Raw genomic sequence first — 14,735 nt, 5'->3', positions numbered from 1 at the left:
AACAGAGATCCTCAAGTATGCATTGTAATCAAAGAGTGGGGAAGGGGGTGACTATAATTCCTATACCTTGCATTCCCATATTATCATTGAATCTGCATTTTAATATTATTCTCGCTGTGATATACAGGTCCAAGGATATACAGGTCCAGTACTCTTTGTGAAGTACTGGCTTGAGTTGTCTTCTTTTTGTCTTCACTGGAGACATCACTACTTCAGGTTGATCCTTTTCAGGAACAGACACAGAGACAGAAAGAGACACCACAGCACCAAAACTTGCTTTGGTACAGTGGGAGCTGGCCTCAAACCTGGGTTGCAGTAGGCACCCTCCCAGATGAGCTGGCATGCCAGCCCAAGATGTCTTCTTAACATTGATTTAAGTACTTACCAGACGACTCAATGAATGTAGGAGTATTATCAGATCATAAGAAAATTAGTAGAGAATGATGCAGTGGAGTGCAATCCAAAAGAAATGATATGAAATGAACAATGTATGTAATTTTTAATCTTATATTGACACAGTAAAAATAAAGTGAAACTATTTTTAATCACGTCATTTAACCCAATATTTTCTAAATGTGATTGATATAAAAATGAAGCATTTTACTTTTTTTGTGTGTGTGTTACATTCTCAACGTCTCATGTGTGGTTTACCCATATAAATGTAACCGACAGCATTTCAAGAATTTGATAGTGGCATGTGGCTGGTTATTACTGTACTAGGCAACTGTAGAGCAAGGATTTCTACCCAGAGTTCCTGGTAGACATGTGATTGACATGGCACTCATTCCCATTTCTCTACTGCTTCTCAACATAAAACTTGATCCCAAAATGCTTCTCAACACATAACTTTAGGCAGGCATGGCTAAATAATTGGAGCTCAGAATCCATTCATTCATTAAGCATTCATCCACTGACTATATTTTCAGCATGCATCCCTTTTATAGATGTGTGGGGGCATACTCATAGACAACGCAGCCTCTGAAGAAAGTTAGGATCTAGTGGAAGGAGATGGATAATAAACATAATTAAGGAGTAAATTGTATGGTATCTTTAGAAGATACTCTACTGTATAAATGAGAACATGTAAAGCATGATTGGAGGAAATAAAAATTTCTTCAATGTGTGTTTCAGGGTAGTTGGATTATAATTTTAAATCAATCCAGAAGAGAAGATAACATGTGAATGGACTTGAGGAGATGATTAAACTTCCAAATTAGGCTTAATTGCCACTGTGACCTATCATGGCCTGCATTTTCACCAGAACCAATCATTTCAGATTGTTATTTTTTGTGAGAAAGAAAGGTATAACTCAGCTCTGTCATATGTAGTTCTGGGGATCCAACTGGGACCTTATGGATACAAGTCCTGTGCTCTGTACTCTGAAATATTTCTCCAGTCTATCTGGGGCATTCTTTTTAAGGCTGAAGACAATGAGTTTCCAGGAGGAGGGTAGTACTAGCCTCAGCAGTGCTTCTCTCTCTCTCTCTCTCTCTCTCTCTTTCTCTCTATCCCCCCTCCCTCCTTCCCTCCCTCCCTCCCCACTAAAGACCATACCAGCATGGCGGGAAGCTCAGAGAAAGACTTTGGTACAGCTGCCAAGGCCTCTGAGTCAGCTGATGTGCTGAGATAAGTGCTAAAAATGAAGAACCTCAGTTCCAGGAAAATGGTGTCTGCACCCATTAGCCAGGATTTGTTCATTTCACTTAGCCTTGGGAGATCGATCTTGAGACTTCAGTGGATCTGCTTAGGACTTTAAGAGTTAAGATTGAAACGCAGGTGTGGAAACAAAAGGACTTGTTGCCTCTTTTGCTTTTTTCTTGCTCTTTTGGACAAGGTGGTTGAATCTGATCCAGAAAAAATAGTAAACTTGGCTCTCATTGCATAGCTGTAAGTTCTTGTAATAAAACTCTCAGTACTGGCAGATAGAGTAATGTCCTGCTTAAAAAAAAAAAAAAGTCTGGTAGCCCAGCTAGAATTTAGAATACAAATGTCCTATGTCCTGTATGGGTAAGTATGGGGAGCATGCAGGAGAGGCCGACTGGGTAGTCCAGGGTTTATTGGATGCTTGCTAAGAATTGAGATTCCTGGAGCTCAGTGCTCTGTTCATTCCCACAGGAAGATATTTGTCATGTTTGAGGACTGGGTTTTAATTAGCAAGCAAGAAGAAAGTTCAGTGGATACCATGGGGAGACATGAAACTACTAAATGATTCAGTAATTGGTATTTAGGTGGAGTTATTGGGTGAAAAATCAAGTCATTAGCTTTAAGGCCTGACGGAAATATCATTTCCTGGGCAGTGAGGGAAGTCAGGAACTTATGGGAATGAAGAAATTATGGCATAGATTTTTCTTATAAGTAATGGCATTGGGCTTTCATTGTACAGGCAATTACCAAGTTCTTGCTTTGTGCCAAGCACTGTGCTAGGCCCAGCAGATTCAGAGCAAACAAGGCAACTTTCTTGGCCTCTGAGTTACTACTTTGGTAAGTGTGGTGGGCTGATAAATAGTAGCAGTTCAGTTGAGAGTAAGGGAGAGAGAGGGAGAGAGGGAGGGAGAAAGGGAGGGAGAGAGAGAGAGAGAGAGAGAGAGAGAGAGAGATGGGGGTATATGTAGAAGGACCCAGGAATTTGAAGCAGTACAATGTTGTCTGCATCTATAAATGGCTCTGTCATTCACAGTCCTGGGTACATGGGACAAGGTGGGAATGGGGACAGACAGAGGTCATAGGCTAATGCAGATGCTTAAAGGTAACAGCAATGTTTTCGTTGACACGTAAACACCAGAAATGGGGTGGTAACATGGCAAGGACCTACAAACAATCTGAGGATTAGAGAATAAAGTAAATTGCCTTAGAAAATTTCTCCTGTTTATCCAGATATAAAGTCCTTGCTCTATACTACCATGACTGACATAGAGTGACATTTTCAAATATTTGAATGCTTATCTCACGAAAGAAGGAATTCTTTGGTCGGAAAAACACAACTCAGACAAGTAGGTAGATGGCAAGTCATTTAAATATAAATACATTAATTTAATTAATTTATTTATTGGATAGAGACAGAAATCAAGAGAGAAAGAAGAGATTGAGAGGGAGAGATAAAGAGAGACGCCTATAGCACTGCTTCAGTGCTCATGAAGCTTTTTCCCTGAGGGTGGCAGCTGGGGGCTTAAACTCAGATCCTTGCACATGGTAATGTGCACTGTACCAGCTGCACCACCTCCTAGCCCTTAGTGGATGGCAATTTTTTTTTTGCCTCCAGGGTTATCCTGGGGCTCAGTCCCTGCACTACAAATCCACTGCTCCTAGAGGCCATTCGCCCCCCATTTTTGTACCCCTTGTTATTGTTGTTATTGAATAGGACAGAGAGAAATCGAGAGGAGGGGAAGACAGAGAGGGGAAGAGAAAGACACCTGCAGAGCTGTAGGTCTGCAGGTGTCTATCTTTCTCTCCCCCTCTCTGTCTTCCCCTCCTCTCTCCATTTCTCTCTGTCCTATCCAACAACAATGACATCAATAACTACAACAATAAAACAAGGGAAACAAAAGGGAATAATTAAATATTAAAAAAGAAAAGAAAAGAAAGCAAGAAGTGAAGTCTTCTGCTTGGGGAGCTAGGAGGATCTTCTTTCTGGAAAAGCTGAACAAATCCCAGCTGTGTCCAGTAATCAAGACTCCTATTGTAGTTTTGCTCCTGTGCTGATTCTCTAGCCTTGGGTAGGACATAGCTTCTGTGAGAGGTCCTCCTCTCTGCTGTGGAAGTCATAGTAGTCTAACCCATGGGAGCCCTGAAGATGAGATGGAAGTAACAATGCCTTATAAAGCTCGATACAGCTTGGGATAGCAGAGTGAGGAGAGAGGCCTTTGTCAGCATCCACCCAAGAGGCCCCAAAGCTGGTGATTCAGGGGAGTGCTGACTAACCCCTTGCTGGAGCAGGAAATTGATCCATAGTCAGGGACACTTCACTGCAGTGAACTCCTTTTCCAGCTTTCTCAGTCCTGAGTGTATAAGCCTTTGTGCTGCTGGTCCAAGAGACTTGAGCAGAGCCCATGCTGCATGGAGGGATCAGTCAAGCATTGCCCTTCTGAAAGAATCAACTATGCCATGATAGTATTGCTTTTCAGTTACACCTGACACATTCCAAAATCATGGTATTTCTTCTCTCATTTATACTCTCTTGACTCTCTGAAGTTAACCAGAGTAATACATCCCACACTCCTCTCTGAAAAATATACTCTTTGTATTAACTAATGTATTTAAAACCCAAGTGTTTTATTTTACCACTGCAATACAATTAAGAATCAAAGAAGCATGGCATTCAGTGATGCTTGCTCAAACATTCAGGACTGTGCTGGTGGTGGGACGAAGGACTGTTGTGGGTATTTGTTGTTGTTGTTTTTAAGTAACAGGCTTGATAAAAATGACTTTTTTTTTTTTTTTTAGCACAAATGGTTTTCTATGAAAAGAGGATTTCATTACAGTGCTGATGTTAGAAAACCAATAAGCTTTTTTTTTTTTCTCCAGGGTTATTGTGGGGAGCTCCGTGCCTACACTAAGAATCCACTGGTCCTGGAGGCTGTTTTTTTCCCCTTTGTTGCCCTTATTGTTTATCATTGTTGTTATTATTGTTGTTGCTGCTGCTGCTGTCGTTGTTGGATAGGGCAGAGAGGAGGGGAAGATAGAGAAGAAGAGAGAAAGAGAGACACCTGCAAACCTGCTTCAACGCTTGTGAAGCAACCCTCCCCCTGAGGTGGGGGGCCAGGGGCTCAAAACAAGATCCCTGCACTGGTCTTTGTACTTCACACCATGTGCACTTAAACCACTGTGCTACTGCAGGACCCCAAAAACCAATAAGCTCTTGATGTTCAGTGCTGGTGAGTCGCTAAGCCTCAAAGGATTTATACATAGGTTGGCATGGTTATTGCTCGGCAGGTAAATGAATCAGGAGCTCTTTGTAATGTGGGTGATGTCAAAACAAGGTCAAAGCTAAATGTTCTCAACTGGCTTTGTTTGTAAATGATATTGAAGGATGTAGCAAGTATAATAAAATAGGAGTTGCTCCTCATGATTCCTGTTGCTTTGTTGGTGTGCAGTAAATGGTGTGTACCCAGTTTATTGATGATTAAGGAGCAGCATTTGATCAGGTCAGGGATTCTCAGGCACTGGACTATTGGCATTATAGACAATTCTCTCTTATGAGGACTATCCTGTGCTTGGTAGAGTGCTTACCACCACTCCTGACTTCTGCTCAATGGATGCCAGTAACTTCTCCCTCCCAGTTGTGATAATCAAAGATGTTTCCAGATATTGCCACTTGTCCCTCAGTAGACAAAATTACTCATGTAAGTGAATGACTTCCCCACACTGAGCCTGACTTATTAAAGCTGTGCTTTTCAAACTGTGGCTTACTGAGTGCCCATTAAGGCAGGGCTACTTAGCTAGTACTGAACGTTGGAATCATCTCTGCAGTTAAAAAAAAAAAAAGGTATTAGAGTTTCAACCCAAAGATTCTGACTGACTTGGGATATGGTCTGGGATTCAGAGTATTTAGAATCTCATCAGCTCCTCCTAGTTTTCAGTTATGAGGTAAAACTTGATCAGTTTGGTAATTGAAAAGAATACAATGCCTGGTACACTAGTTGGGGTTAAGGTTGCAAATGCCAAAAGCACTGATAAGAGAAATAAAACCATAAGCACAATCTCTGCCTTAACCTGCTTTGGAAACTATGTACTTATTGTTAATGAAAAAATTAAATACAGGGCATTTGTAGTTCTGTGATTTAGGAGTTGTGAGCCGTTTTGTTCACATTTTGAGGTTTTCCATGACATTGAAAAAAAGCAGTTATTTTTAAGTGCTAGTAAATAAAGATGACAAGAATGTTTTTACCAGCAACTAAATTTGAATACAGTCCAGCATAAAGTTGATGAATTTCCTCCTCTTATATGGTAATTACATATAGCATGATATGCTAGGTCAGTGATGGTCTATATACATCCAGCAAGAATGTGAGACTTGCATAACTCATCCCAGAAGTTTTATTAGACGCAGCCTAACAGCCTCTTGACTTTGTTATCTGTGGGAATTTGGGGGTCTTACAAAATAAACTGTAATACATATTAATATAACTGCTGGGAAGTAATATGATTTGTTATAGTACCAATGACTTCTGGCTATTCTTTTTATTTCTCAGCTCAGGAGAATATAAACCAAGAGAACCTTTGCTATACTTTTGTGGTGGTGACTCTGTTGGCTGATACTAGAGTTGTAGAAGACCTGGAAGTCAAATTCATTTGACTTATTTGCCCTGATCCCAAAGTCCATTGCTAGCACATAAGAATACTCACTAAAACTTTAGAATTGGCTTGAAACACATCACTTCAAATATTGACCTACAAACACCTATCTTACTTGTAAGCCACTAACTAACTTTCTAACTTGCTCAAAGCCCATATAATTCAGGTACCTGGGAAGTAATAATAATCACTTTTGTGAATACACAGTGATCTCAGTAGTCTGTCATCATACAGTATTTAAAAATTCAAAGGTGTCATTGCTAGTTTTGTTACTACGTGGGAGAAGTAGTCTTTCAATTGAGTCTTAAAATTAGCTGTTGATGTAAGGTCATCTGCTAGTGTATTGAAGAGGAGCAATTGAATTGAGAAGTATCTGTAAGTTGTCTTGTTACTCACCTTCCTTAATTATGACTCAACTCTGGGTGGCTGTGTCACACTAAATACTGCAATTCTGTTTTGTCCAGGTATCTAAGGGTTCCAAGGTCCAGTTTTCATCAGGAAATTTCTCCTTGTCAGCAGAAGCAGAAGAAAGGAGCTTCCCTCATGGAAATGAACATCTGTTAAACTGGGCTCGAAAGGAGTATGGTGCAGTCACTTCATTCACTGAACTCAGGATAGCCAGAAACATCTATATCAAAGTGGGGGAAGGTACATTTTATTTACTTTCAATTAATGACTGATATGTATTATAGTTTGTTTTTTTTCTTGAGACCAGGTGTTTAGGGCAGAAGAATCATAGAATTGTACAGTGTTAGAGCTGGCAGGAACCTAATGAATCATTTGGACCTGCTATCCTTCACCCCTCCTCCCTCCCCTTTCCTCATAAGGAAACATGCCTGGGAATGGCTAAGCAAGAAATGGGGGTGTGGCATGGGGACAGAGGAAGAAGTGACTGGGCAGTACTGAGAAGACATTCATGCACATAAATCAGATGTGAATAAAGACTGAGTAGCTGATGGAATGAAACGGGAGCTGGCAGGACACATCAACAATTAGGGCTTTCTCTTAACATGTTATTCTGGAAGCCTCTGAAACCAATGTTACTTTGTGGTCTTAAGACACAATTTTTTGATACTAGCAGAGTAAAAGTGCTTAAATATATTTTTAATATCATTACCTGTTACAGGGATAAACTGTTGGAGAAATCAACTGTACGGCCTTGATAAGATACTGCCTGGTTTATTTTCCTTCCCATGCAAAGGTGTATACATATTCAGTGGCTAGGTTTTATTGCATTGTCAATAACTTATTTCATCATTTTTTAGTTGAATACATTTGGAACCCCCATAAGTCATTAGAAATAACCGGTCTTGTGAATGGGTCCTTATTTAGTCAGGTGATTATGTGAAAACTGTATTTCAGATTTCCTGTGGTCCTCTGCTCTCTGTTGACTTTTTACAATAGTTATCACTTTCTCCTCAAACAATGTAGCATTGTCGGTTGAGTTACTGAATGCTTGTTCCCTGGCTTTTATTTGAATCAGATCTGCTTGACAGACGTGGGGATGGTGGACACTGACATCACCAAGGGTGTGTTGTGTGCAGGAGCCATAATAGGTACTTGCTTTTTTTAAAAAATAATTTTTTTAATTATTTTTATTTATTTATTGGATAGAAACAACCCGAAATCGAGGGGGAAGGGGGAGATAGAGAGGGAGTGAAACAGAAAGACACCTGCAGCACTGCTTCACCACTTATGAAGCTTTCCCCCTGCAGATGCGGACCAGAGGCTCCAACCTGGGTCCTTGTGCACTGTAACATGTGTAGTCAACCAGGTGCACCACCACCCAGCCCCGGTACTTGCTTTTTTTGTAAATTAAATTTAATTTAGTTTAATTTTTTCCCCCACCAGAATTATCACTAGAGCTCAGTGTCTGCATAATGAGTTCACCAGTGGCTATCCTCCAACCACCCACCCCGATTTTCTTTATTCCTTCTTTCTTTTTTTGATAGAGACATAAATTAAAAGCAGGATATAGAGAGGGAGAGAGAGAGAGACACGTGTAGACCTACCTTACTGTTCATGAAGCTTCCCCCACATGTGGTGTGCGGTCTACTGGGTGTGCCACTGCCCAGCCCCCATAACAGGTGCATTCGTGCACAAATTCCACATAACCCTAGAGGAAATCATTCTTTTTACCTTTTTACAGAGGGGTTAGTGGAAGTTTAAGCTAACTTGCTCACATTTACATTATGACCAAATGGCAAAGCCAGAATCAAAACCCAGATTTCCTAACTCTTAAGTCTAATGCTTATTGCCTAATGCTGTATTTTAAGCCTTAGCCAAATAAATACAAGCTAATAAAAGGAAAGTGGGCCACCTGGATAAAAAAGATTTGTTCAGCAGAGTAGAGAGAAGAGGAGTTTTAAATAAGACGTGAGTTGAAAAAGCTGAAGTTTCTTACTAATCTCTCATGGTAGTCAGGTAGCTAATTAAATAGAGGTCAAATTCTGTTGGGGCAAAATGAAGAAATCTCTTTTAATAAAGGTTCTAAACCCTCGCTGATGGTCTAAACTTCTGCAAGATTCTAGTAGTATGAAAGAATGTTGATTAAACCCGGACTTTGCAAGAATGAGAAAATGTACAGTGACATTTAGAATGTTGGGCTCTGTCCTCTTGGCAGTGCGTGAACTGCAGTACACAGCAGTAGCCTGCCCTGAGAGTGAGGGGTTAAGTGGCTTCCCCAAGGCCACACACCAGATTAAGGAAGGATTTAAGGAACTTTGTGACTAGGCCAGTAATAATTTTTTAACCCCTTAGTAACATCTTTGGAGTCTCTTAAACTTGATTTTAGCTACCAGTTGAATATTTCACTGGCTCACATCTTGAAGAGGTGCAGTTGGATAAAGTGGAATTCCTGGGTGAGGCTGATGAACCTCAAAGTGATGTTTTGTTATCCCCATGGATAACAAAACAGCTAGCCTCACCCTCTGGCTTTCCAGAGCCCGATTGGTCTCAACCCAGCTGCACCCAGGGATCCCAAGCCATGACTCTCTTCTTGCTCTATTCTCAGTGGTTCCCACCCAAGCAGCATCCTCACTACTTGGGAACATGTTAGAAATGTCAGTTCATAGGTCCACACTACTGAATCAGAAACTCTGGGGGGGTGAGGCCCAGCCCTCTGTATTTTAGCAGACATCCCAGGAGATTCTGATGCTCTGACTTAAATAGAACATTTTGGACTTAGATTGGGATTCTTATCTCAATAAGCCTATCACAAGTTGAAAATATTGTAAGTCAGAAATGTTTGCTGGGAGCTGTGCCACTGCCTAGCATCCACAGAAGAGTATCTTATCAGTTCCTGTTAGATTCACATGGCTTTCACACATCATAAAGTTGAAAAAACCATTAAGTTGATCCATATTAGCTCAGGTATCTGGAAGAATTTAGGAGGTTTGGTTCTTATCTGAATTGGTTTCATTAGTGGTATGACTTCAAGCAGTACTCCTGTTTCTTATTGTAGTCTCAATTTCTGTAGTGGGGAGAAAAAGTAAGTTTACATTACCTCCCAGGTCCTCAGAGTATATCATTCTACGTTTCAACGTCATTTGTCAACCCCTTCCTAAAATACAAATAAGCATGTGACTCTCCATAACCCCAAACTTGCCAGGCTTCTACCCGGGGATTCCCCTTTGTGGTTTCCTTTCTATTTGGCAGTTAGTATAAATTTTGGTGCTAGGTATGTGGAAGGTCATTTAGGGGATGGGAAGGTGTGTGTGGGGGACTATATATACACAAACACACAGGACAAAAAGTGATCAACTTATTCAACTTAGTGACAATGGCTTGTAGGAACCTTTAATAACAATGGCCATAACATGGGGGAGTTTTTGTTATTTGTCTCAAACTTCACATCATTGTTAATTCTGGAAACTTATCCCAGGCACCTACTATATGTGCCAGCTGCAAAACTGTCACGCCTATGAGCTGGAGTGACATGCCAGAATCCCAAGTGGGCCCTAGTCCCTTGAGTTCCAAACTGGCCTATTGCTGGCTCACGCATACCACCCCTCTGAATCTTGATTAAATTTAAGCCTGGACACCCCAGTGTCATTTTCCATCCCGTGATCTGGGGGAAGCATCCGTAGGCTGCAGCTGCAGAGTGAGCATTCCTCATCTGCTCATCTGGCAGAGCCCTCAGCAGATGTGAGTTGACTGAACCCTGGCCTCTGCTCTCTGAGGGGGTCTTTAGAAAAGAATGTGGAATGAAGAATCAATGTTCTTTTGCCATGAGCCTCAAGCAAAGGTCTTTTGAGCAGCTTTGGTTCCTTTTGCTCTTGGGGTATCACTGGGGATGCCCTCATGCCTAAGCCATGTGGCCACAGTGTGTGCAGTGGACATCAGCCCCAGGGAGATCACAGAGATTAGTGGGAGTCTCGGCCGATTCCTTATTTCTGAGTGAGACTTGTCTGTGGATTTGAACCTGGCATCCTGTTCATTAAATGAAAAAGACAGAAGTCTATTTCATTAAAGTGCCAGGGCTCTGATTAATTACCCCTTCTGGAAAAAAAAAAGAGGCTTGCTGCACCTAAAACTTCCTTGACACTAGCCCCAACTGTCACTCTGCCAGCAGTTTCAAGTCCTGTTTAAACATTTAAACCACTGGATGGAAATCTCATCAACCACAATGCCGTGCAAATGGCATGTGCTGTTGGGGGATCATCTTCAGACTCTCAGTACTTGTATCACTTTCCCTAGTGGAATTGACAAGCAGCCCTCAGCACAGTGACATTTCACAATGTCTGTGAAATCACTTTATAAACTGTGAGGTGCCGTATTAGCATCTATAGTCTGTGTTAGGACTGTAAGGAAGATTGAGGCTCTGCCTTCAGCGTTTCCCCCATACTACTGTATTCATACTGGATATAAGGTGATTGAGGAATAATTAAGAGAGCATGATTCATTCTACCTGGTGAGCCAGAGAATGAGTTCATTGAAATTGAAATTGCTAATACCCATGAAAGGAGCTTATTTGGGGATAAGGTAGGTAATTGGGTTCAATGTTGTGTGTGCTGGTTGTGAAATAGATACTTGGTAGAAAGATGATGATGCAGGTCTGAGACTCCAAAAAGGAATTTGTTGTAGGTTTAAGTTGAAGCTTTGGGCATGACTGAGATCATCAAAGAAGAAAATGAGACAAAAGTGGGCTAAGGTAAGAAGCATAGTTCTTAGCTTTGGTTTATATCAGCAGCAACAGTGGAGCTTTTCCAAAAAATAAAGCTTCCAAGAACCCACCTGGAGCTTCTGAATCAGACTCTCTGGGATAGCATCCAAACAGGTGCTTCTGATTGCACTGAAGATTGAGAATATTGGCGTTTCAGAGATGAGCTAAGGAAGGGGAAGCCAGTGAAAAAAAGGCTAAAAGATAAGTTAGAGGAAATGGATGGACACTTCCATACATGTCCAAAGAATACACTAAAAAAGCACAGTACAAAACAGAAAAGGATTTCAATGAAAAGAAGCTACAAGAGTTGGTCTTTGGGAGGTCACTGGTGATCAGAGAGAGAGGCATTTCAGAGTGATGGTTGCAGCTTTTCCTTTGGGCTTATGGTTCCCTTCGTCCTACAGTTGTTCTGTGTCACTGCCATCTTCTTCCTAAGTGGTTTGACAGATTGTCCTTTTCTTTTGTTCTTTTAGATCAAGTGTTCCCTACCACGTGCAACATTGGGAAGAATTTTCTGTCCCTCAATTACCTTGCTGAGTACCTGCAGCCCAAAGCAGCAGAAGGGTGTGTGATGTCCAACCAGCCCCAGGATAAGGAAGTTCACATCATTGAGTTAATCAACCCCAATTCTAACCCCTACAGGTGAGTGTGTATGTGTGTGTTCTGAACTGAGTAGAGGTGCAAGTAAAGATCTTTTTCTTTTCTTTTCTTTTTTTTTTTTTTTGGCAAGAAGAAGTGAAGTTCACTGTTCACCCTATATAGGAATGAAGTCCTGAGTGTTTTGGATGTGGTTCACAGAAGCTTTGAAAGATGGTGTGAAGGCATCAGTAGTAATTTTTTTCCATCTTCCTCTAGTTCTCATATATTCCAAATGGATCCCTGAAATTTTCTGGTTATAGATTATAGGACTCAGTCACTTCTGCCCCATCATTATGCCCTTGGTCAATAAAATATTCCTAATGTTCTTTATAAACCTGATTATAAAGAGGTGTTGGGGATGTGGCTCTTCAGCCCTTCGTGGTGATACACCAAAGAGCAAAGAGCCATTAGGCACTATTTGCCTCACCCTCCTGATCTTGTTCTCTCTTTTCCACCCTTAGCTTTCAGCTCTGGGACTTGAAATTTAACTCTTCCTATTAAGAATGATTAGGGGTTCAGGTCTCTGGTTTCCATCTCCTGGGGAAAGCTTCACAAGTGGTGAAGCAGTTCTGCAGATATCTCTCTGTCTCTCTCATTATCTTCCCCATCTCTCTTGATTTCTCTCTGTCTCCATCCAATAAACAAACAATTTTAAAAATTAAAACAATAAAGAATTACTAGGGAATTTTTTCTTCACTTTCTTTATTTTCATCAAGTTTATCGATGGCCTCAGTGCTTGCACAACTCCACTTCTTCTGGTGGCTTTTTTTTTTTTTTTTTTAGTAGAGAAGGAAAGAGAGATAGAGAGGTAGAGAGGAGAGATAGGCAGAAGTGGAGATACCTGAAACACAACTCATCACTCAAGAGCCTTCCCCTCTGCAAGTAGGGACCAGGGCTTGAACCTGGGGCCTCATGCATGGCAACATGTGTGCACCATCACCTGGCTCCTAGGAAATTTTTTTTTTTTTCCTCCTCCAGGGTTATTGCTGGGCTCGGTGCCTGCACCATGAATCCACCGCTCCTGGAGGCCATTTTTTCCCCCCTTTTGTTGCCCTTGTTGTAGCTTCGTTGTGGTTATTATTATTGCCCTTGTTGACGCAATTCGTTGTTGGATAGGACAGAGAGAAATGGAGAGAGGAGGGGAAGACAGAGAGGGGGAGAGAAAGATAGACACCTGCAGACCTGCTTCACCGCCTGTGAAGCGACTCCCCTGCAGGTGGGGAGCCGGGGGCTCGAACCGGGATCCTTACGCCGGTCCCTGCGCTTTGCGCCACATGCGCTTAACCCACTGCGCCACCGCCCGACCCCCCCTAGGAAATTTTTAAATGGAAAAGTTGGCCATTCTCTGACTTTAACCTATGTTTCATATGGAATAGGAACTTAGACATATAAATTGATGCTATAAATTTTAATCATATTTTTATTTCTGAAGTGGATACACTGCAAATTAGTTTTGGTAAGGTTCTATTCTGTCTCAAATGAAAAATTTCTTGGCAAATTGAAAGGCAGTGGGATTAGAAATAATATGGCAAATGTATTTGGCAATATTAAGCCTAAGGCTTCGTTTGAATTTATCATTCATTTAATGCCTTACAACTGTGTGAAACTAAGATGGACAGACAGACTTACCTTTAAATTTGGATTGACAGAAATGTTATTATTTGGTTTAAATAATACTCTTTTATGCTGCATTCTTAGAAGTTTGGGTTGTACTCACTAATTTTCCCACAGTCACTGCATTGACCATGTTTTCTTTATTTTAATAACTGTATATCCAGAAATTTGGAAAAGTAAATGTCAATATAGCTCTGTAGCAAGTGTTAGAGGACTAAGTAAACCCTTGTGTAAGTCAAGAAATTCTTGTTTTATTCTGATTTATTTTATTTTATTTTTTTACTGTCATACCTCCTTCTTCCTGCTGTTTTCCACTTACGGTTTTGAAAGATTTTGAACACATAGCAAATTGGAAAGTTACACACTGAGTGAGGTGTTGAAGGCTGGAAAAAGCCGCAATTCTGTTTTAGAAGTAAACTCCTCTGTCTTGCTTAAATCTGTTTCAAACAGTGGCTGCACTGAGGAACCACCTCCTGCCCCCACCTAAGAGAAAAACCATAGCGTCTAATTATCACCAGGCATATTTTTCTATTGTTATGTAAAACAATTTTGTTATGTGTGCATAACAATCTGTTTTGCACATGTTATTGGCCTGAGGTTGACTCCAGCTTTTTAATCAACTGGCCAGACACTGGAAACACAAAGACTTGGAAAAGGGGAGATAGTTGCAACTTTTTGGCATTTAAGTCCTAATTGGTCTTTTTTTTTTTCCATTCACAGTGTTTTCCAGGTGGATATTATAATTGACATAAGACCTTCTCGAAAGGATCCCGAGGTGGTCAAAAATCTCATCCTGATCTTGAAGTGTAAAAAGTCTGTCAACTGGGTGATCAAATCTTTTGATGTAAGGGGAAGCCTGAAAGTTATTGTAAGTTGGTTAAGTATTTTATTGTTTTCAATGACCGGCCATAATTTAAACTTTGCTCAAATGTGTTATTTTTTGTAAAGGTTCTGCTTTGGACTTTTTCTAATTGTCCTCATTTATTTTTCTCTTTGTAGCATGGACTGATCTTGCTTTTCCTGACAA

General features: G+C 40.8%; 1 protein-coding gene across 4 annotated transcripts in view; it reads left to right on the top strand.

The window, feature by feature from the left end:
- TGFBR3 (transforming growth factor beta receptor 3) overlaps window positions 1-14,735 on the top strand; it is a 231,647-nt gene that overhangs the window by 167,059 nt on the left and 49,853 nt on the right. For all 4 annotated transcript variants that reach the window (XM_060202065.1, XM_016188854.2, XM_060202064.1 and 1 more), the window contains 3 exons: window positions 6,756-6,939; window positions 11,929-12,097; window positions 14,429-14,576. In XM_060202065.1, coding sequence (XP_060058048.1) covers window positions 6,756-6,939; window positions 11,929-12,097; window positions 14,429-14,576 — 501 coding nt within the window. The remainder of the gene's footprint in view (window positions 1-6,755; window positions 6,940-11,928; window positions 12,098-14,428; window positions 14,577-14,735) is intronic.

The sequence above is a fragment of the Erinaceus europaeus genome, chromosome 11 (genome assembly GCF_950295315.1).
Source record: "Erinaceus europaeus chromosome 11, mEriEur2.1, whole genome shotgun sequence".
In the NCBI taxonomy this organism is placed as follows: Eukaryota; Metazoa; Chordata; class Mammalia; order Eulipotyphla; family Erinaceidae; genus Erinaceus; species Erinaceus europaeus.
The sequence above is the reverse complement of the archived record's forward strand: the minus strand, read 5'-3'. Positions and strand labels throughout refer to the sequence as shown.